The sequence below is a fragment of the Dysidea avara genome, chromosome 12 (assembly GCF_963678975.1).
Source record: "Dysidea avara chromosome 12, odDysAvar1.4, whole genome shotgun sequence".
Taxonomy (NCBI): domain Eukaryota; kingdom Metazoa; phylum Porifera; class Demospongiae; order Dictyoceratida; family Dysideidae; genus Dysidea; species Dysidea avara.
The window spans coordinates 20,299,558-20,323,461 of NC_089283.1; the positions used below are offsets into that span (position 1 = coordinate 20,299,558).

The following is a 23,904-nucleotide window of genomic DNA, read 5'->3' on the forward strand; positions in this document are numbered from 1 at the left end:
ACTGACTAATTTACAGTGTAATCAGGTCACGTCAAGCAATAACATGGAAAAGGAGGGACTGTTAAAGGCTCTCAATTTTCTAGCCAGTAAGTCTTTAGAAGTTGGGACTCTGGTAACGGATAGGCACAAGCAAGTCAGTAAGTTTGTTAGGCAGCAACATCCACATATTGACCATCGCTATGATGTTTGGCATGTTTCCAAAGGTATGTATACATTATTTTTAATAATCCACCATTGAAATATCTTGGATTTGTAGGTATTAAAAAAAAGCTTGGCAAGTTATCAAAACAAGCAGACTGTGACCTCGTCAGGGAGTGGACAAAAAGCATTACCAATCATCTTTATTGGTGTGCAGCGAATGGAATTGATGGTGATGACATCTTGAAGCGATGGAAGTCATTGATGGATCACATCTGTAATGAACATGATGGATGCTACCACACAACACTGTCACCTGAAGATAGACGGAAAAAGTGGTTTACACCAGGTAACATTATCAATACCCTATATACTGTTTTGAAATTCTATAGTTTATTATACAACACATAGGCAGCAAAGCACATGAAAAATTATATGACATACTCTGCAGTAAGACGTTGTTGCCAGACATCAAGAAACTATCATCACAGCATCAAACAAGCAGCTTGGAGGCTTATCACAGTGTGGTGAACAATTTTGCTCCCAAGTTGCTGTCTTTCTCCTATCACGGATTGCACTATAGGTTGTTAGTATTACATAGCTGATATCAGTATTGCATAAGTATTGTAATTACGTAGGTTGTTACTAGCTGTATTACATTTTAATGAGAACTTTGGAAGACCACAAGCAAGGACAAGGGAAGGAAAGGAGCGTTTAGCAATAGCATATGCAAAGGCTAAAGCCGGTGAATGCACTCCTAAACCTATCCCAGTTCCCAAGACATACAGTAAGTGACAGAAAAAAGAATAATTTTGTTTCATGCATCATGTGAACTTTCAATATAGTCTATGTAGAGAAGCTGATGCACAAAGCAGTGGAGTACTGTACTGCTGGTGAAAAACATGAGCACTCTGAATCACCCCCACCATTGGCTAGTGCATATGAGCATCCCGATAAGGACACTATTCCATCGTTCTCTCGATACAAAAGATAATAATTTATCATCAATATACTGCATACACATTAATATCTTTTTTTGTACTGGAACATGCATATGTCATTCACTGAGGTGTAAAATAGCAATTATGGGATACTTTCTCACAATAGGAGCTAGACAGTACAGCTGTAGATTAATGCCAAACATTCATTTACAACACCAAAGTATACTGACACAAAGGATTTTGTTAGACATTATAATAATTAAGGTTGCCGCTGCTAGGTCAGGCCCAGTTGTGGCAAACAACGTTGTAGCTACACCATTACAGACATTCAATATGTTACCTTAAGTATTGCTGCCACCTCCTTTTTGACAAAACTCGCTGCTTCGCCGGCATACGTCCTTGTGCATCCTCCGTGATGATTTTCCAGGCACCATAGCGTACTATAGTATATCACTGAACTGACAGGACAAATCACGTTCTTTCACATGCGTCAGAAACGGAACAAACATGTTACAGGTTCTCATGCTTCTGGACACAAAGTTAAAACACACCAGCTGCAATATTTCACTACAAAACAAGACCAGAGCAAGATCATTCACCCGTTTGCCATTGGTAATTAGCGTAGTCAGCAGTTCACCGGATCTGACCGTGACGTTGCAATCGACATCAAAGACTTGTGGTTGAATTCTAGGAAGTGACGTTTCAACATCTTTGCGGGTTTATATCTCGTCAACACAACAACACATCATTATAAAAATTGTTGTTCTGTGCACTGTATGAGTAAATAAACATACACAGATATTAAAAAGGGTAGGTAAAATTTCCACTGCAGTTAACCTTTAAAAGAAGTGGAGTACTTGTTAGAGAGATGACTAAAGACACAAATAAGACATTGATTTTACCTGCTTTTCCTGATGATTTGCCAAAACCAAGATTAGAACACCTTGAGTTTGGCTACGCTGAGCCTGGCCATGGGGTAAAAGGAAAAAAAGAATGGATTTTAGATGATGGTGACCTTAGCGTGCTAAAGGAAAAGTGCAAAGGAAAAAGGAATTGTGAGTTAACCTTGTGGTACCATAGCAAAGGTGAAGAAAGAAAGAGCACAAAGAGATCACGATCAAAGTCTCCTGGTGGAAAACCTAGATCATCTCAGTATGATGCACATACTACTAAGATGGCAAAAGTAGATAAAATATATAAATCTTTGGACAAAGCTTATGGAAGCGGGTACCCTGCTGAGCAAAAACAGGCACGGGCACATCTAATTGAATTAGGAAAACGTTCTTCTCAATCTGTTCCTCCCAACAAGCCTTTTTTCAGCCATCAACAGACATCCCATCCAGATCACTCGGAAAGAAGGTGAAGATACGGTCAGAATGTATTGACCAACTTCAGAAATGGCATGCACTACTTAACAGTGGTGCTATAACTAAGGAACAATATGAAGAATTTCAGAGATATATGACAGACATACGTCAGCTTTGACAATGTCACTGTGACTGACTTTTTTTTGTGATTTTTAAGTATACTATTAGATCACCCGTATCTACAATCTTGAATCCATTTATTACAGAGTGTTTCACTAATACTATCAAAAGCTGCTTGAATTAGAGGAGTTGGGTTGGCAGTTACCTGCAGAGTATCATCATGATCTTTAATGCAGTATTTAATGTATCTGAATGCTTCCTTGATTGGATTTAGATCAGGGCTGTATGGGGGAAGATACAGTACAACTATCCCTGAGGATTTAAAAATGTCCACCACTTCTGTGACATGATGAATAGAGCAATTTTCTAGTACTGCAATAGATCTAGAACTGATTCCATCAAATGGATGCATCTGAGGAAAAAGGCTACCACGTAAGTAGTCAAAAGCTTATCACCATTAACTGAACCAGAAATCAGCTCTACTGCTAATATCCCAGTAGTACACATTGCAGCAATCGCTGAATTTCTTGTACCTCTATGTAACCATCTGACATCTGGTGCATTTTCACGTCTCAGTGCATATCCAAATGTTCGAGTATGATCTCTGCTGCTACTGCAGCCAGTTTCATCGATAAAGACAAAGCAGTCAGGATTGTACATCTGAATTTCAGCCAGATATTCACCACAGTATTGTAGTGATCTCTGTTTTGCTGTATGTAAGAGCTTCTTGTAGGTGAACCCATGTTTGTGTATAATTCTGCATACTGTGGAAGGACTCACTTTATGACCACATGTATCCTCAATCATTCCACACAGTTCCCTTAAATAATATCTAGGATTTTCCAGAATTAGTCCAATAATAAGCAGCTCTTCCCTATGACATATTGATTTATTTCCTGGACAATTTCTCCGAATTTTAGCTATATCCCCCTGTAGCTCTAAAACGTTTTAAGGTATTATACATAGTTCCAAGCCCAATATTAAGATTAGATGCAATGCATCTGTAAGAATATTCCATCCCAATACGTTGCCACACAATCCTCCACTTGAGATCAGGGTCATATGGAGCTCTACGCATCGGCTCACACGAAGTCATCAGATCTTTAGCTAGTTAAGGGTTTTAAAAGGCTCGAATTTCCCACGCAAAAAAACGTCACGAGGAGCGGACGGAATATTCAAACAAAAATGAAATCAACAGTATTTGGACAGTTTATATACTAAGGGGAACTTCAGGAATTGGGATCTTAACTAAGTGTCTGGATTGTGTATGTATCCTCAAGTGTCCACATTAATAGGTTCCAGTATATACACTAGTTCTATACAATGAACAGTACATGTACAGGTTGTCTTACTGAGATCCAGTATCATCTTCATACAATGACTGTTTGGACATCTCCATCAGACGTAATCCTTCATTGATGTCTTCTTTCTCTACCACATCTGCCATACGCAACCGAGCCTGTCAGTAAAGAATCATCAAAATATATATATATATAAAAAAACACTTCACTTCACTACACATCTAAAGCTACAAGCAGTTCTGTGAGGTAATACATCCACTTGTTTTTTGGGAGCATCACTTCTACTGACTGCATGCCTTTTAGTTATGACATTAATTTGGGTGTATATGTGTGTCAATGCTGTTTAGTTCTGAATGTTTGACTGGACTGAACTGTTTTAGCTAAGTAGTTAAAAATGATGGCAGTGGGAAGCCGATTCAGGGACACACACATACACGACATGTGAGTGTACACACACACACTACCCTGTACTACACTACATTCCACGTATACTACACCACACCACACACACACACAGACTCGAAGCATTTTGTTATCTACTACATACCAGTGCAGTCGATAATCTCAGCAAGGCTAGTAGTGTTCTAGCTGAAGTGAATGTTTGGTTAGTCTGTGTCCTAGCATCTCTCCTCATCTCTACATAAGCTCCCACAATGTAGTCTGTGAGACCCTCCGGTATAACTGGCTGTTTCCTCTTGCACTCCGCAATGTATCGACTAAGAGAAATAAAATAATTATAATAATTACTACAGTATTCACTCTGTGGTAATGAATATTAATTTACATTGATTGTGCAACATCCTTGGGAGGCCTCTATGCAACATTAAACCTACCACAATGCATGAAATAATCACTTAAGGTAGAGTAAAATGATGAAAGACAGCTCCATAACAATACATGACCAAGGCTATTGACACCAGTGGACCAAGTAAAAATAAAATGAAAAAAATAAAAAGATAAGCAGTGTGTATAACTTGGTGCTGTTTTAGCTAAGTATTCCAATTTTTAAACTAGGGCTGGGATGAAGATTGAAATATACCTTCATACGTTCGCTAATAAAACGTTCAAACATTTGAAGCTTCAGTGTTAGCTTTCAAGTTGCAGGTTTTCTTGTATTTATGCATATCCCCCTTAAGTATTACCTTTCTAATCTTACTAACACCGTAGACTCCGGTTATTAGGCGCACATGGTTATTAAGCGCATATGGTAGACTTGTGCTAGACCCCTGTTTGTTAAGCGCATATGGTTGAAATCGCTTCTGCCACCTCATACTACATAGAATTGTTGTCAGAACGAATCAGACATGTCACAGCACACTCGATGCCTCACCAGGCCTGTGTCTAGTAGATATTGCCGTCTGTGATAACGATAAGCTGTAGCTGCTACCTGACTTCTAAAGATTTCTGTTTCCACGACTGAAGCAAACTATTAGCTAGTGTTCAAATCGCTTGAAAACTGTAGCGGGCACAACTAATTCCCTCTTAGCAGAAATTCCTAAACGTATTTTATAAGCGCATGCATTTAACAAGCATAGTAAATTTCACAAATAATTCTTCCAAAAATTATAGGCGCATGCGCCTAATAACTGGAGTCTAAGGTACCGGGGGGGGGGGGGGGGTATAAGTTTGTAAGCATTTGAAAAGTGCATAACAGTAGTACTGAATTATACTTGTATTATGCTCCATGGTTAGCAATATTTCTTACAATTATCTTGGAACATTTTAATCAGTAAATGCTCTTTTAGAGCATTTAAAAAGAGCATTTCACTACAACGTGACTGTTCTATTAGAGAGTATCGATCTAAGGAGCTATGTACAATGCATTTGAGAGCTCATGTAGTGTTTAGTTTCCACTGACTGCTCCATTAGGAAGTATCGATCTATTTTCATTTAAGCTCCATAGTTTGAAATATCCCCCAAATATGCTAGCATTATGGTGGTATAGCATTCCAGCCTATTATGCTGACACAGGTCTAGTGGCAATTCATATTCAGCTTAATGTCACATTTTACAACTCAAATATTTATGATCAAAATAATAAGGCATTCCAAGCTTCCAGTCAACTTTACAGTGACAAGTCAGTAACTTGAATTACAACGAATTCTATGAAATATTATAATAGGTGTATAAGTGCTTACACATAAAAGTGTGGATTTCTTTGTATTTCATGTGTGACATTAAGATTGATTTCCAAAATCTGGTCACATTTTGTGATTCTTATTATACAGTATGGTAGGACTGTTCAGTACGGATCAGATTAACTAAAAATGTGACTGTATCAGCAAAAAACCTGACTTGTTTGCACAACTTTTGATTTTTTTTTCTTCCTCAGCATTATCTGCAGTATCCAAGGAATGGATAACCATAGTTTCAGCCTTCTGTGGTGAGTAGTGTTGGAATTATAGCGCTAGACAGTAGGAAGAGCAAGATAATTGATCTGTACAGTGACTATATTGAAAATAAACTACAGGTGCTTACATTTGTAGCCATAACTTCTGTTTGCATTATCTACAATGTTGCAATCAGGCTTGAAATGTTCACCATGGATTAGCAAATCAGCCAAGGTATAGTATTAGCCCTGTAGTCACTCACGCATATGGGTATGAAGGCAGTTTAATTGAAGAAATGATGACGATGCTGCTTACATTTACCGCATCATAAACAAATGCACATGACATGATTACCATTAAGGTTACAGAAACAAAACGAACATTTTTGAACTCTCCATAAAGCAGGTGAATAAGATGGTGTATAGTTTTAATTGATTTGAGTCTTCCTTTTCCGAGTACTGGCCCGACAAAAGCTTGCATACTTTTCTTTGTAGCATGCGTAATTGTACAAGTCTTTTTAAATTTTGATTTTCTCAATATGTATGCTTGTGCGAACAAGTTGGGTTTTTGCTGAGACAGTCACAAATATCCTCACCTTCACTTCAGCTTGGCAGGATTGTTTAGGCATAATCAAGCTCAAAAATGCCTTCAGAGTGACCTAAAACTTTTCCAATTAAGTTCCTATTAAAGTTAGATTTTCTACTAACTAACCGCCTCATTAACTGATGCCTTCAGCCAAGCATAACTTGTTCTTTACTGTTCAGCCTGAGGCCTTTTGCCACAGCTAGACTTCAGTGCTGGTTACTGTCCACAATTTCCATATTCAGCAGAACGACTGCAGTGGTGCCTTACATATTGTCTTTAATTTGAAACACTGTATAACGAGAGGTGGAATGTAATCGGAGGAATAGCTAATTTGCTTGATAGTCGGAGAGTAGGTTCAGTTCTCTCAATTTATTATCAGTAATTGCTTTGTCATACATGACACTTATCAGGGGCATAGGAAGATATTTAACTGATGGGTGCCCAGTGAGACAAAAAAAGGGCACGAGTATGACTGCTTTATTAGAGTCATTGACTGCTCTATTAGATTATCTTGATCTTTTCAGTAATATATATAGTACAGTGTGCTTACACCACTGGAAATACTTTGGGTGTCCAAGCATCCATGCTTCCTACACCCCTCCTTATAATGCATCTGGTGCCAGCCATTCTTTTCCACGATGTAGTATGCATCGATTCACCAGTAATAAATCTTGATAAAATTAGTAGGGTCCCTGTGGGCATGTTTCATCCCAGATAACCAGACATGTGACAATGTTTGTAGGCAGGTGGTGATGTAGTCAGCTAACCAAACTATGTAAACAAATTTGTTTGTGGTAATTTTTACCTGAGGCTTGCTGAGCCACCATGGGTATTTGGTGCTTTTATTGAGGTAAATGGTCGTTAATTTATACCAATGGCTTTTACATTAATACCATCATGGTGGTACAGAAGGGGTAAGTAGAATTCAAGGGAAACAGGAATGGGATGGGAACAGAAAGTGGGAACGACCCACGGAAAATGCCTGATAAAGGTAAGTGTATTTTCTGTCGGTTGAGCATTGTGAATTAGATGGAAAATAACCTCTTTCCGGAATACGTAACGCATGTGCACGTGCCAGGGACGTGCAAGGGGGATATATAAATCATAATGTGTGAACACATGTCTTCAATTCTACGCTGTCATTTAAGTGTAGGCTACCTTTTTACTGTCTGAAGAGACGTCTTTGACAACCGACCAGAAGCTAGATACTCTCCTGGCAGCCTTCGAAAACTTTAAAGATTCCTAGCAGAAGAACCACCAAAGTCTAGAGGAAAAGCTCCACAAGTTTGAGGCAGATCTTGAGTCGACGAAGGAAAGTCAGGAGGAAGCAACAGAACGGGCACTGAAGCGTATCAAAAGAGACCGCCCATTGCAATTCCAGCGGAAGGGCCACGAGGAGCAGTTTCGTTTCAACGCCGACATCCAGGACCACGTGGTGACTGCTTCCAGACTACTAGAAAAGCTAGCTCCACCGGATAAAGACAAGCCCATCATAGAAAAGGCCATTAAAGAGCTCCAGGAAGGTGTGTCATCCCTGGCAGAGACAAAAGCTTATCCGCTTTGCGGACTGGGCGGAAAATGGTTGGGATGCGGTGGCCGAATATGTTGGGAACAGCTTCACAGATGATGAGGACGACAATAAAAAGATGGACACCTTGGACAGATCTGCGGGAGTTAAAAAGCGGCGGAAGGCAGTGGCAGCAAATGCATGGAAGCCCAAGAGGTTCCCGGACCATAGAGAGTATGGACCACCACAGATGAGTTACCATGGTTATCAAGGGGGCTACCAGGAGTACCCACCAGAGAACTTCTACCGGGTTCCTTTAACAAGGATGCCATATAGAAGGCCAAGAGGACCATGTTACCAGTGTGGCCAGTTGGGACACATTAGAGCAAACTGTCCAAATCGTCATCCCCCAGGAAAATTGTGTTGATGATTAGTAGAATGTTCAGGTCATGTGTATGGGGATGATTGTCCTGGTGTGATTAACACTGTGTATGAGAGTTCAGAAGGTCACTGTAACCTTGTAACCAGTCCTTATGGAGAATTTAACACTAAACGTGTTGATGAGCCTGACCAGTTGCCCAGCAAAGTACCCTCCGAAGAAAATGATAGTCCTTTACCTAACCTTGGCTTGCATGAAGGGAGAGAGTGGGATCCATCCCTGAACAGGTGCTGGGAAGTGGAGGAGGGCACAGATCAGATAGAGGATGTCCAAGGTAGACTAAAAACTTGCCTTCCTTTTTGGGAAAAAGAACTAGAACCAGCCCCTTGGATTATAAGTTGCATTAGGGAGGGTTATAAGCTGCCCCTTCATTCAGTTCCTAACCAGTTTTGTAAGCCCAACCAGCAATCTGCTTTAGCGAATGCTGAGTTTGTGGATGAGGCCCTCTCAGAATTGGAGCACAATCAGTGTATCAAGCAGGTTAATCATCAACCCCATGTTTGTAGTCCCCTGTCAATAGTGGACAATGGACGAGGAAAATTCCGTCTTGTTATTAACTTGTGCTACCTAAACCAGTTTCTGTGGCAAGACAAATTTAAATGTGAAGACCTCCGCATAGCAATGCTTATGTTTCAAATAGGTGACTTTGTTCTCTTTTGATCTAAAATCTGGCTACCACCATGTAGACATTTATGAACCCCATAGGAAGTTCCTAGGATTCCAATGGGCAGTCAAGGGAAAACCAAAATTTTATGTATTTACTGTGCTACTGTTTGGCTTATCTACTGCATGCTATGCATTCACCAAGCTTCTCCGACCACTCGTAAAATATTGGCGGGGGCAAGGGTTACGGGTTCTATTGTACCTGGACGATGGAATCGTCGCTGTAGCAGGCAAGGAGGCTGCTAAGCTGGCCAGCCAATAGGTCAGAGAGGACTTGGTCAAAGCCGGTTTAGTTGAACATTCAGCCAAATGTATTTGGGAGCCAACCCCGAAGCTAAAGTGGCTAGGTTTTGATATAGATTTAGGGATAGGTCAGATCTCAGTACCAGCAGACAAGTTATGTTCGCTGAAAGCCCAACTGCAAATAGCTGCCCAGAACACTCAAATCAAGGCCAAGTCCTTTGCTAGTATTACAGGTAAAGTAATATCTATGTCTATTGCCATGGGCCCAGTAACACGTCTGATGACCAGAAGCATGTATGCACTGCTAAATACATGACATTTCTGGTGCCAAAATCTTACTATAACTGACTCAGTACAAAAGGAAATCTCCTTTTGGCTCCACCAGATAGATACCTTCAACGGACAAGGCTTATGGCACACTCCGTCAGCAGTGAGAATGGTATATGCCGATGCCAGCTCTACAGGTTATGCTGGTTACACCGTGGAGCATGGCTGCTATATTGCACATGGGCCATGGACAACTAAGGAAGCCACACGCAGTTCAACATGGCGAGAGTTGAGAGCAGTACGAATGGTGCTGGAGTCCCTCTCACCCAAGTTGAAAACGAACGCATTAAATGGTTCTCGGACAACCAAAATGTGGTGCAGATCCTCCAAGCAGGTAGTCGGAAGCCAGATTTGCAGGCAGAGGCCTTGGCAATATTTACTGCAGCCTTAGGGGGCCAAATTCGAATTGAGCCAGAATGGATTCCAAGGACTCAAAATGAGCAAGCAGATTGGCTTAACCGCATAATTGACCATGATGACTGGGGGGTCCACCCATTGCTCTTTGCCAGATTTGATTCCCTCTGGGGCCCACACTCCATTGATCGATTTGCTAGTTTCTATAATACCCAGCTTCCCCGGTACAACTCTCGTTATTGGAACCCGGGTTCAGAGGCAGTAGACGCCTTCACGTGTGATTGGGCAGGTGAGTGCAACTGGCTTTGCCCACCTCCCTACCTGATACCCCGGACTATAAAACATGTAATCCAAACAGCTGCCCAAGATACCCTGATAGTCCCACGGTGGTTATCAGCCCCATTCTGGCCTATGGTTTTCCCAGATGGTCATTCCCCAGCCCCGTTTATACAAGAGGTAGTGGTGATAGACAAATCAGAATGTTTACTTGTCCCAGGTAGATTTGGTGATAACTTATTCAAAGGGCCCCCAAATACAGATCTATTGGCAATCAGGCTAAACTCTAGACATCACAATTGATAGGGACAAGTACAAAGTAATGTGTGCTATCAGTCTGAGTACTAGGAATGTGTTTACCAGTCTGAGTACTGGGGATTTTCACCAACCAGTCCTTAGTACTGGGGATGGCTTTAACCAGTCTGAGTACTGGGGAGGCATTTTACCAGCCTGAGTACTGGGGAGGTGTTTTACCAGTCCTTAGTACTGGGGAGGCTTTAACCAGTCTGAGTACTGGGGAGGTGTTTTACCAGTCTGAGTACTGGGGTTGGCTTTAACCAGTCTGAGTACTGGGGATGCTTTAACCAGTTTGAGTACTGGGGATGTGTTTACCAGTCTTGAGAACTGGGGATGGTTTTAACCAGTCTGAGTACGGGGGACAGTTTACCAGTTTGAATACTGGAATGTGCTTAGTACTGGGACAGCCTACCTAGCCTGAGTACCAGGGTGCGCTTTACCAATCTGAGTAAGGGGAAATGTTTTACCAGTGGACCAGTGTGAACACTGGGGTTCAAGTACTGGACTGTGACCAGTCTGAGTATGCAAACATGAATAGATCGTCGATCAACATAGGCATGTTTTTTTCTTTTTCTGTAGATGTATTGACAGCAGGTCATTGGTCTATTCTAAGGAACCTAGAGGATCAGAAGCTCCAGGACCTTGCCAAAGCACTACCATCAACTGTTCTACGGTCTAAGGCTACCTCAACCACAACCAAGTATTTAGGGGCCTTTAAGAGGTGGAAGCTGTGGTCAGCTGAACACAAATTGCCTGTATTTCCTGCTAATGCCACACATGTGGCCCTGTATCTGCAGCACTTAGGGCAGGCTAAGGGTTCAAAGGCAGCAGTAGAGGAAGCGGTAAATGGAATAGCTTGGGCTCATTCCATGGGAGGTATATCGTCACCAACAGCAGATCCTTTTGTTCAATCTGTGTTGGAGGGACTTAAGAGATCCCTAGCCAAGCCGACTATCAAAAAGGCCCCATTTACTGCAGATCTGATGAAGAACATTGCAGATGATGCTTTAAGAAAGGGATCCCTAGCTAGCGTTCGTCTGGCAGCTATGTGTTTAATTGGTTTTGCCGGTTTCTTCAGGTACAGCGAGCTGCCCAACATTCGTCTATCCGACATAGAGTTTAATCCGAGCCACTTGAAGATAAGAGTTACAGAAAGCAAGGGTGACCAACTTAGACAAGGAGACGAAGTAGTCATTGCTCGAGCAGGGTCACCACAATGCCCAGTGGCCATGTTAGAGAGGTACATGGAGAAGGCGGGAATCTCACAAGGCAGTGAAGGATTCCTATTTCGGGGAATTACAAGTGGAAAGGTGCAAGCCTTAATACCAACAGGCAAATTCTCCTACACAAGGTTCTCTGAGCTCCTCAAACAGAAGTTAAAGGATTTGGGATTCCCACCAGTTGAATTTAGCCCACACAGCCTCAGATCAGGTGGAGCCACAGCTGCAGCAGGAGCTGGTGTCCCAGACAGGATCTTCAAGCGACATGGCCGTTGGAAGTCTGAGAATGCGAAGGACGGATATGTTAAGGATACGCTGGAGAAGCGTCTATCGGTCACCAAAAAGCTAGGACTATGACTTGGTAATGGTTACTGGAAGGGTATGTGCTTGCTATCTTACTGTTTGTTTGATTGTTGATTGGTGTACTGATTGGTGAATGTGTTTAGTTTTTATTTAGTGACCCTAATGCTTTGTCCCACTCTTTGAACTTCTAGTGTGTTTCATAGTATGAGCTGGTAGCCGCGATTGGCAGCCACACCTCTCCAGGTTATTGTGGGTACTGTGGGTTATCGCATGTATGAGGAAGGAGGTGTATTTTCTGTCGGTTGAGCATTGTGAATTAGACGGAAAATAACCTCTTTCTGGAATACGTAATGCATGTGCACGTGCAAGGGGGATAAATAAATCATAATGTGTGAACACACATCTTCAATTCTACGCTGTCATTTAAGTGTAGGCTATCTTCCCACCCACCCTCCCAGTGTGATTTTCCTGACACAATTGGCAGACCATGACCAAGGGCAGACGCAGTGATCAAGATATGGACTTTGTTTTGCACACATTGGTTTTTTTCATGCAGTTTGTGAGGGTGGTATGCACATGGTTTTTTCCGAGCAGGCAAAAAAAAAGTGCCCGTCCGGTTTTTTCCCTTGGTCTCACTTGGGCACAGTGATTCCTACACTGTGCAGGCCCCCACCCTCATAGGTTTCATGCTAACTTGTACAATTTTATTTGCTGTATGTGCTCTGGTATTGTAAGTGCACATAATGTTCAGTTTAGTGTGTTTCATAGTATGAACTGGTAGCCGCGATTGGCAGCTACACTTCTCCAGGTTATTGTGGGTACTGTGGGTTATTGCATGTATGAGGAAGGAGTCATACAATATACAAGTTGGACAGGTTGGATTTTATAGCACAACATTTATTTAGCGTCATTGAATTCTTTCACTAAAACAATCAAAACACTTTAATAGAGCAGTCATCAGCATTAAACTAATAGAGCAGTCTGTTTCTGAACCATCCTACAATTGAAGGCCTGTGAATTGATGGACTACAACTGTTGTAGATTATAGTATGTACACGTTGAGTTCAAAAACATTTAATAACTCGTGGATGCAGCTGTTATAATATGGGTTTTATTTTATTCCATAGTTTCTACACTTGACTAAGGACTTGGATCTGCATCTACTACACTACCAGCTTCAGACAACACCATGAGACATTTCCTACAGAGACAAACTCAAACTACTACCAACACTGAAAAAGGTTGAAGGTGTGAAGTGTAGTAATATTATTCTATATTCACTGACAGTACATGCCCATGTAATAACAACTACTAACAGCTGATAATAATAAGAACTGACTCTTGTGTTTACCTCATTACTTTAGTATCTAATGGTTCAAACTGTGAAGGAGGCTGGACTTCATGTTGGTGGACATAAGTGACATGTTGAGCCAACCTATAGAACAAAAACATGAACATGTGTAATAGTAAAACAAGAAATACAAGTACTGGTTATGGTATTGGGAGGGGTATACACAGAAGGTTAAGGTGCTTAAGCCAGAAAACCAAAGTGGCTACAAATACACTTAATTTCTGGCCAATGTATATCACATATTCACATGATCTCTGTACCTGAGGTCATTCTCCGCATCACACTTGTCCCTGATCAACCACAGAAGGTCAAAACGCGACAAGAGTGCAGCTGGCAACTGGATGTTGGCCTCAGCAGACTTGCGTATATTGTAGCGTCCATATGCTGGGTTGGCAGCAGCAAGGATTGACACTCTGGCATTAAGGGTAGTCATGATACCAGCCTGGAATAGGATAAGTGAATGATAAAACATATTAATGGTGTGTGTGTGTGTGCGCGTGCGTGCGTGTGTGTATTGCATGGTTACCAGGTGTAAACTGGGGAAGGAAATGCCCAACTGTCCTTGTCTCGCTTAGTGGTGTTGAGGTCATTGTGGAACTTTTGGTTCCGCGACCTCTCTCCATTTCCTCACAATGCTATTAGCACTTGTTTAGTAAAGCTACTTATTGGTTACTCAACATCTCTTGGCCAGTTGGTAATGTTGTAACGTAATTTGTTACATGTGGCTGATGCTACATGTAACAAATTTCACATGTTTTATACCAATTCCTTACTTTTTCAGATTTCCTGCCATTTAAATAGTTTATATCAGCTAAGGGTCTGGTGACTTTAGCATGCAAGACTTGTACAGTTTCCTCTGTACATGTATGTGCAGAATTTTCTCAAGACATTATATATACTTCCTGCTATATAGGACGGTCACTGGAAATGTGTATAGTTTAGTGTGTGTAGCCTTTGTACAGTATGTATGTGTGTATTGTTCAGTGTGACACATGTACACCCGTATAACATAACACTATTTACCTTAGCGATGGATATGGTTTGCTGTTCCATCACTTCATGTATGGCAGATCGATCCGTATCCATCATCTTGTCAAACTCATCAATACAACACACCCCCTGGTCAGCAAGCACTAGAGCTCCTCCCTCTAATGAGTTGCAAAATGATATGGCAGGTTTACACAGGATAACAACAGACCACATACATTTGAACAAAGTGAAATATCTTTTTATCATTCTGAAGGTATTAACTGATAAAGCAAGACATGCTGTAATGATGTCAGATTTATAATAAGGCCATCTGCATAATTAATCCAACAATCTTTGATAAGCCATTTTGTGGTCAAAGTGACTCTTAAAACACAGCATGCAAATCTGAGGAGTGGCAAATCCAACTAAGTAGCATAAAGTACATAAGCTCTCAGTATTGGGTAACTGAAAGCTGCCTTGTCCTTGTGGAGTGGTGACTTACCAAGTGTCATTTCTGATGTGAGAGGATCTTTCATGACAGCAGCTGTCAATCCTACTCCAGAACTACCTCTACCAGTAGTGTACTGACCTGTAGTGTAGTGTATGTAGGTGATGTATACACACACATGCACGCTACTCACAAACACACACATACACAGGCGCATGCACACATGCATTACACACGTACATGCACATGCTATACACAAACTCACTTCTAGGTGATATCCGGTCAATGTATGACAACAACTGACTCTTAGCCACACCAGGATCCCCCATCAAACAAATATTGATGTTTCCTGAAAAAACACATATGTTATGTTCTGCAGGTGTGTTTTGTGAGTCTTTCTTGTTTTACTAGAATTATGTTATAGTACAAGAGATGAGAATATCATTTGGGAAAGGATTATCAAAATTTTAAATAATGTAGCTTTTATTACACAGGAAGACCAGAATGTCTACCAAGTGTTCTGTGTCACATAGTCTGACCTCTGATCTTCATGCCTTGAGGTGATCGATCCACTCCACCAACAAGCAGTAGCAACAATGCCTTCTTTACATCTTCATGACCATAAATCTCTGGAGCCAGGGAAGAAGACAGCTTCTCATAAAAGTCTTGTTCTGTATGTACACAGAAAAAAATTGTATTGTTAGAATAGTACATAACAAATAGTGTTAGTAGTAAACTGTTAGTAAATGGTACAAATGACACATTAGTCATACTATGCCTATCTAACATAAATGCAAGTTAGAGACCTAGCACGAGCATCTTCGTGTATTTTAAAAACCAAGTTTTTAAAATGAGAAGATCCAAGGGTACGGTCTCTAACTGATTTGGGGGTCACTGTGAAATTGGGTTATTTGTCATTTTAAATTCACTTAGGTCCTTGGTAATGTCCCTTTATAGACGATATACACGAAAGAAGCCTAGAAAACATATGTGTGTCTCTGGACTTGTACTTTCATCATAACAAACATAGCTACAATGTTCTTCAAAATTCATGTAAGGCGCTTACTTTACTCCATGTGTCCAATTAGACTACACAAAATCTTACACAAAAAGGTGTTGCATAAACCTCAAAAAAAGAGAAGAAAAAAAAATTGTTCTTGCCTGGGATCGAACCAGGGACCTTGAGTGTGTTAGACTCACGTGATAACCACTACACTACAAGAACATCACACCACTGCAATGAACATTTTGGATTTAAAAACATGAACTGTGTAAATAGGCACTCTATGATGATACTTTTCACACTGGCTAACTATTATTACACTGGCTAACTATTATTCTATGTGGAACTGATCTTTGCAAATTGCATTGTCCATTTCTGATCACTAAAAACTAACAGAATATTGTATACCACATGGCATCACCTGGTCAATATTTTGCTTTCTTTTTCAACTGGACATGGGATAAAAATAAACACATATTTGAATCAATAAGTTTGTTGACATAATGTCTGCCTGGGAAGGTATGCATAAAGCAGACAAGGCAGTCTGTTCTAGCATTTTAGTGAAAATACAAAGTACTTGCAGATGAAGTTTAAAAGTTTTGATATTTTGCATCATATTTTTATGTCTCTTGCTTTTGTACAGCACCTATGTAATAATGTAAATAAAAGATATAACACAAAAAAAAGAAACAAAAAAAATTGTTCCTGCCTGGAATTGAACCAGGGACCTTGAGTGTGTTAGACTCATGTGATAACCACTATACCACAGGAACACCACGGCGTACTAAGTCAATAGTTAATACTCTAATTTCCAAGAGGCTTATAAACTACTCAAGAATGGAGAAAACAAGCACAATTGGAGAAGTTCTCGAGATGTTGGGTTGACTATAAAAATGGTTTTGACAACTGATTTCTGGTATGGACTAAGATTATACATGCCATGACACAAATTGGCCAATGGGAAATGAGAACAGATATCCAATAACAAGACTTGGACATACGTTCGCTTGAAGTTGCACAATATTGAAAATTTTCATGGACGACATGTCATCAACCATATCATGATATTACTAAATATTATATTGGCATTTAAATTTGATCTGACAATAAGTTGTACCAGTGACATGATATAATGGCTACAATGCTAGGGTACATAGTAAAAGTGCTATATGTAAATAGTAACAACTAATAAAGTTCAGTTACAATGTACGGTAGAGTGTACAAAAAAACATTGCAACATTCACAAATTTTTTCATGAACGTTCACTTGTCACAAACAGTTCACAAAGTAAACTGGCAAGTGACCACCATAGTTAGTTCATGACCATTGTAGGAATGAAGCCATTGCATGCCTAGGTGTGTCTCTGTGCCCACTTCATGAAGGAATGTCACAATGAATTTCATTGTAATAAAACATCATGAAAACATGCCTTGTTTCGCCTTGCTTGGTGAATGACTGACACAATGAACCTCAATGTTCATGAAGACAAGCCTTACTTCATTGTCACGATGTATCTCGTTATAGCCTACATTCCTTGGCTGCACATAAACAGTCACACAATGTAGTATTCTGCAATCAGTGTTTAACAAGAGCAACATTACAGCTGCAACAAGAACAAGAAGCTATAACAGTAGCAAAGCTTAGTCAGCCAGCAATAGTAGCAGCAATAGTAGCAGCTCAAGCAAGAACAATCTACTGTACCAGCAGCAAGAGCAACAATCTGTAACAGCAGCCCTGTACTTAATCAACTCAGGCAATTGTGTAGCAGCTAAATATCAATCCATCACCATCATAGAACAGTCTAGCTACAATGTCACTCACAGAAGAACATCAGCAGTCATCTAGCCAACAACAAACAGCTACAACTGCTGACAACAGAACAGGAGCAGCAACAACAGTTCAATAACAAAAATGAGTTTGAGGAGACCACTGAACAGCAGTCTCAACAACACAAAGAAGCAGGAGTCTCAAGATTTAAAATAAGTATTGTGTGGGAAATAACTTCAAGCGATGGGATGGCCATGAAATCTGGGTTGATACAGACCACACAGAAGTATTATTTGAGCCCTCAGCATTGGTGCCAGCTAGGTTGTGAGGTTGAACTTTCATGGCAGAAAAAGGGCAATGTTACTAACTGGAAGGCAGTGTTAGTGGATCCATCAACAGCTAGTAAGTATACAAAACACCCTAGTATCCACAACTAAATTTACTCTCACATAATATTATAATGTGTTTGTAGGCAAAAAAAAAAAGCTGGAAAAAACCAAAGAGAAAGCAGGAAATGAAAGGTATAATGTTAAAGAATACATTTTGTAATTTGTTCATGAAAATACATGTTTAACTGACTGGCTTGCAGTTGTCATTTCTGTAGTTAGTTAAATAGGCAAGTACCTATAGAACAAGTACAACAACCACCCACTATACAACAAGAACAGAAAACAATTCAACCATAGTCAGAGCAGAATGAGTTACCAGGAATATACGTATAAGGAACTGATTCCCCCAGTCCAGCACCTACATCAATCTACCGCATAGCCGGAAATTTTCAAGGGATGAAACTTTTGTTATAAATTTTGTGAGTAATGATAGCTTCGTGAAAATATAATCATGAAATGTTTTAGGTTTATACATATAGCTATTACCTTACCAAGATCATTTTCTAGACCTTCGTGAATCAAAAATGCGAAAATAGTATTTTACACAGTTTCGCAAAAGTTTCATCCCTCAAAAATTTCCCACCATACGGTACTGTTCTGCAACATTCAAGTCAAGGGTTAGAAGAAGGTGTGTCTTTTCCGATAGATATAGAGCAATACTCGGCAAACAGCCAATCATTTTCATCTGATGATCTGCAAAGTGAGTTAGAAAACAGTGCTGATTATCTAGAATATCCTCATGGACAGGCCCATTATCTCAACCAATAGATAGTTGGAATCTACCATTGTCCACACCAGCTGTAACTCACTTCCACCAGCTCCAACTTACCTCCACCAGCTGCAACTTTACTTCCACCAACTGCAACTTTACCTCCAACAGCTGCCACTTTACCTTCACCAGCTGCAACTTTACTTCCACCAGCTGCAACTTTACCTCCACCAGCTGCAACTTTACCTCCAACAGCTGCCACTTTACCTTCACCAGCTGCAACTTTACTTCCACCAGCTGCAACTTTACCTCCACCAGCTGCAACTTTACCTCCAACAGCTGCCACTTTACCTCCACCAGCTGCAACTTTACCTCCACCAGCTGCAATTTTACCTCCACTAGCTGCAACTTTACCCCCATAACTTTTTTCGACTCCACCAACACTTAAAGGGGCAATGCATCGAGAATTGTTTATACGCGAAACCGTTCAAGTTTATATTTATACGTGAAGCTGTTCAAGTTAAATAGCGTCATTGTTATGGATTACGTGTGTCATTAAAGTGGCAGTCTTTTATAAATCTGTCCTTGTATGACGATTGTAACCCAGGTGAGCTACCTTAGAATGCCCCTGGGCTGTCTAACATTGTAACAAAGTCAATACATGATGGTAGAAGGCGTGATTATCTTGTTTGAGACGAAGCACTATTTCATACAATAACATTGCTGATACAACCCGCCTGGTTGTGATACATGAACACAAGTTGTTGTGTAGTGTCACTTACTCCCCAGCTGCTAGCTTATTCCTTTTACAGTGATAGAATAAAATCTGTGGATAGTTTTTAAGATTGTTCTCCCATCCACTGACACACACGTGATTTTATTGCACACAAAATAAGATTTATTGTGTACAATAAAATCATATTTCTGCAATCTTGAATGGCTTCGCAACAAAAAAAAATTCGTGATGCATTGCCCCTTTAAACCTGAAGGAGTTACGACTGCTGGCACTGATGTCAAAAAACTTAAACGAAAGTATCCCTAGCTTGTGAAGCAGTTTTTGGACACGCTGAGCTTATAAAGTACAGCCTAAGTGGAAGAAAAAACACTGGAACAGGGAGAATGGAAAACAGAAAGCTTGGATATATTAATTCAGCAGCAGTGCGCATGAGACAACCAAATATATCTGATGTTGATTTCGAGAAGATATGGGCATCATGTCGTACATCAATTTCAAAATCATGTCATATGCTAAGGTCTTATGCAAAGCGAAAGCTTTAGCCAATAGTTTATCATTGAACTGTTTCAAAACTATGAAATTTTTGTAAGTCGTTTTGAACATTTAAATCAAATGAAAAAAGTTTTAACCATATAATTCAGTTAGTAATATATACTTAATTAGCATTAGCAATACAGTGTGTAGGTGTCACTTTGGGGCATCGCAATAACAATAAGTAATGGAGAGAATTTCCTTTCGTACTATATTAACACAAAAATCTATCATATGTATGATGATTAAGAATTTACAAATTTTGTCGGCTTTAACCACACAAGAATACATTCTAATGTTTTTGGTGTAAATACTCTGCAAATACAAAATATTGTTTTGATGCAAGCAATTCTATAATGTGGTCCAAACAATGCAAGTTTTTGGTGCAAATATTACTAAATTGTAAATATTACTAGCGTATTTTCTGTCAGTTGATTGTAATGAATTAGACAGAAAATAAGCTCCCACATGAATACTATTGGGGGTCACATGAGCCTCCCTCACATGACGGTAGGTTTAAATGGGTTGGTAATGTGTAATAAGTCGCTCTACGCCATGTGTTTGTGCAAGTGGGTTACCCACCCATCCCACCCGTGAGGTTGTTTAAGTTGGTTTTTCTTGACCATTTAAGTAGGTAGTTGCCGGTAGAGGAGCAGCAGGTAGTTGTGTACATTTGCATACACGAGTGGAGCTTGTCTTTGGGTTTTCCCGGTAGGCAAACAAAACAAAACAAAAGAACAGAACATCCTTAATGTTGCTATACATGTAGAATCTACGCAGTAATGGAAACCTACACTTGGTTGTTAGATCATATAGCAGGCTTTAACCACGTCTGTAATTTACTTACACTGTACGACAAATTTTAAGACTATTTCTATAAAATAAAATCACTGTTGAGCTCTTGTATACACGTCTACCATGTTTATAAAGACCTGTTATTGGTGAGGAGCTTACATGCATTAGTGAAGGTGCTGTGGCTATGCAGTGCAGTGGTTAAACAGTAGTGAGACACTTATTGCACACTCTCTCAAGGTTCTGCTACATATATGGTAGCACAATTATATATGGTTACTGGAGTGAGAAGACATGAAAGCACATTAAATAAGTGCGAATTTAATTACTGTCACAAACCACTGTTTTCAAAAATAAAGTCTTTGTGGTAAAACCCATTATACCTTTGGTAATATATACTGCACATCTTCATTTAAGAAGTGTTATGAAACTACAACAAAAAGAGTTCCTGCCTGGAATTGAACCAGGGACCTTGAGTGTGTTAGACTCACGTGATAACCACTACACCACAGGAACAACACATTAAAACAAGCAAATATTTGTGTTTTAACCTTTTGATATGTAGTGTGTGCATGCAAGTGCTTAAGTATATAAGTATCTGTGTTTAGTTGTTGCAATGGAAGAAATCAAGCCTACTTGTTTACAATATGCTGCACCCATAAACTGTTGAATAATGCTATAGATAATTGAGAATGGAGACAGCAGGCTTTATTGCAAACACCACATATCAGATAGTCATTACACAAATATGTTTGTGATTTGCCATAAAAGTCCCACTGTATTTAGAATACAATTGCCGAGTGTGCTGGAGAAATGGAGGGGCAGGTACGTATTTGGATCGGTTGTTCAGTTGGAATGAGGTCAGCTGTCTTGTCAGCAAAGGTGCTGTACCTGTTCATCCTACTCATAACAAGGCAAGTCTCTAGTATTAACCCAAACTGTGACAACTTGGAAAAACAGTACAAATTGAAATGTGGAACTGGTCAAGCCACTATTAAAAACTGTTGTAACCTTGTTGCTATGGGATCAGGGGAGGATGACTCTGAGCCCTTGGGACCTTCCGGGGTTTACTCTATAACAGGGGGAAGTCCCTTTACCTCTAATAAAGTCTACTGTGACATGGACACTGATAATGGAGGATGGACCGTCATACAACGTAACACAAACAATTCTATGAATTGGATAAGCTTCTCAAGATCTTGGGTTGATTATGAAAATGGTTTTGGTGACCTGAGAGCAGATTTCTGGTACGGGCTCAAGGCTATACATGCTATGACACAAACCGGCCAATGGGAGATGAGAACAGACTTCCGTTATGCCAATAACAAGACCTGGACATACTTTCACTATGATCATTTTAGTGTTGGCTGTGCCAGTGAAGAATACCCACTCAGTGTGGGTGGATATAAAGGAATCGTCTTCAAGGGTCTTTATGATGGGCACGATGAAGCAAAGTTTAGTACATATGATAATGACAATGATAAAGCTCATTTTACATGTGCCATAACAAGCAAGTGTGGATGGTGGTACTATGCCTGTGATGCTATTAATCCTAATGAACGCCCACCAGAGGTGTCGCTACGACCAAGAAGGGAAAAACCTGTGATGGTTGACATGATAAACATAAAGATACGCCCCAAGCAATGCTAGTAGTATAACTGTTGGTAAAACAGCATACAAAAACATTGTAGATAGGAAATAACTAGACTTTGTCAGTTGCAGTAATATGTTAAACTATGTTTTCATATTGTGACCCGCTGAGCAAAAACCCGACTTGTTTGCATTTTCATCAAACTTCATTAAAATTTTTATGATTTGGAAAAAAACTGATGGGCTGTGAAAGTTTCAGCCATTTCTGGTGAGTGCTTTTGGAGTTATAGTGATAGACAACAAGAAGAGTAAACTATCAATTTGTACAGTGCCTATACGGAAAAAAAAATTACAGGTGCTTATTTAATCGATCATAACTCTAGAGTGCAACGGGTTACGAAGTTGGGATTTGTATCATTGTATTCACCATGAACGAGGCATTCATCAAGGTATAGTTTTTGACCTAAATACATCCATGCCATCAAGAAAGAAGGCTGAAAAATGATGACAATAAAGTTACGTTTTACCGCAACGTAAACAAACACACGTAACTCATCTTTACTTCACGGTACAGAAATGAAACAAGATATTCCTACTCTCCATTAAGAGGCGACTCAATTAGTATATTAGATATTTCATTCAAGTCTTCCTCCACTGTTTATTGCTGCAGCAGTGATTAAAATGTGTGTAAAATTATCTATGTAGCACACAAAATTATGCAAGCAAGTCAGATTTTCACTCAGTGGTCACATTCATAATGAGCCTTATCCGCAATTACGTCATAACGCAAAAATGGCGAAAAGAGTGGGGGTATTTTGTACAGAGAGCCATTGGAAGGGATAATGCTTCGAGATATTCTCTGTGGAGAAAACTTTGGTGAGACTTAACAGCTCCAAACGTTATCCCTTCCAATGGCTCTGTGTACAAAGTACCCTCACTCTTTTCGCCATTTTTGCATTATGACATAATTGCGGATAAGGCTCATTGGTGAGCAAACGGCAATTTTGCAGATTTGCAATGATTGTAACATACACACACAAAAAAAAGAAAGAAAAAAAAAAACTTGTTTCTGCCTGGAATCACATCTTGAGTGTGTGAGACTCATGTGATAACCACTATACCACAGGAACACAATATAAAAGCTGAAATTTCTTGCTAAAATTCATGATTCTTGCTGCTTAATATGTGGACAAGGCCACGATTAGCTACTGTGTACTAAGTTCCATGGTACTGGTGTACATAAACAAATACATACAGGGTATCATGAA

The 23,904-nt window shown here is 40.0% G+C and overlaps 4 protein-coding genes and 3 non-coding genes across 7 annotated transcripts in view; 3 read left to right on the forward strand and 4 right to left on the reverse strand.

Moving 5' to 3' along the window:
• LOC136240094 (uncharacterized) overlaps nt 1-1,305 on the forward strand; it is a 34,518-nt gene extending 33,213 nt beyond the window's left edge. Inside the window, exons 11-15 of the mRNA XM_066030941.1 lie at nt 17-203; nt 257-487; nt 550-721; nt 777-925; nt 984-1,305. Coding sequence (XP_065887013.1) covers nt 17-203; nt 257-487; nt 550-721; nt 777-925; nt 984-1,132 — 888 coding nt within the window. The 3' untranslated portion in view covers nt 1,133-1,305. The remainder of the gene's footprint in view (nt 1-16; nt 204-256; nt 488-549; nt 722-776; nt 926-983) is intronic.
• The window catches only part of LOC136240095 (DNA replication licensing factor mcm7-like), a 30,605-nt gene that overhangs the window by 3,160 nt on the left and 3,541 nt on the right, over nt 1-23,904 (reverse strand). The window contains exons 11-18 of the mRNA XM_066030942.1: nt 15,659-15,790; nt 15,385-15,468; nt 15,174-15,260; nt 14,726-14,850; nt 13,963-14,144; nt 13,703-13,786; nt 4,355-4,523; nt 3,859-3,965 (exon numbers count right to left, since the gene is read on the reverse strand). Coding sequence (XP_065887014.1) covers nt 3,859-3,965; nt 4,355-4,523; nt 13,703-13,786; nt 13,963-14,144; nt 14,726-14,850; nt 15,174-15,260; nt 15,385-15,468; nt 15,659-15,790 — 970 coding nt within the window. The remainder of the gene's footprint in view (nt 1-3,858; nt 3,966-4,354; nt 4,524-13,702; nt 13,787-13,962; nt 14,145-14,725; nt 14,851-15,173; nt 15,261-15,384; nt 15,469-15,658; nt 15,791-23,904) is intronic.
• Nucleotides 9,863-13,899, forward strand: LOC136240097 (integrase/recombinase xerD homolog). The gene is made up of 2 exons (XM_066030944.1): nt 9,863-12,427; nt 13,479-13,899. The coding sequence occupies exon 1, from the start codon at nt 11,287-11,289 to the stop codon at nt 12,403-12,405; it is 1,119 nt and encodes a 372-aa protein (XP_065887016.1). The 5' UTR covers nt 9,863-11,286; the 3' UTR covers nt 12,406-12,427; nt 13,479-13,899.
• On the reverse strand, nt 16,272-16,344 carry Trnav-aac (transfer RNA valine (anticodon AAC)). The gene has a single exon. It is a non-coding gene; the product is annotated as a tRNA-Val (tRNA).
• Trnav-aac (transfer RNA valine (anticodon AAC)) lies at nt 16,823-16,895 on the reverse strand. The gene has a single exon. It is a non-coding gene; the product is annotated as a tRNA-Val (tRNA).
• Trnav-aac (transfer RNA valine (anticodon AAC)) lies at nt 21,490-21,562 on the reverse strand. The gene has a single exon. It is a non-coding gene; the product is annotated as a tRNA-Val (tRNA).
• Nucleotides 21,819-22,799, forward strand: LOC136240098 (fibrinogen-like protein A). Its single transcript, XM_066030946.1, has one exon. The coding sequence runs from the start codon at nt 21,860-21,862 to the stop codon at nt 22,694-22,696; it is 837 nt and encodes a 278-aa protein (XP_065887018.1). The 5' UTR covers nt 21,819-21,859; the 3' UTR covers nt 22,697-22,799.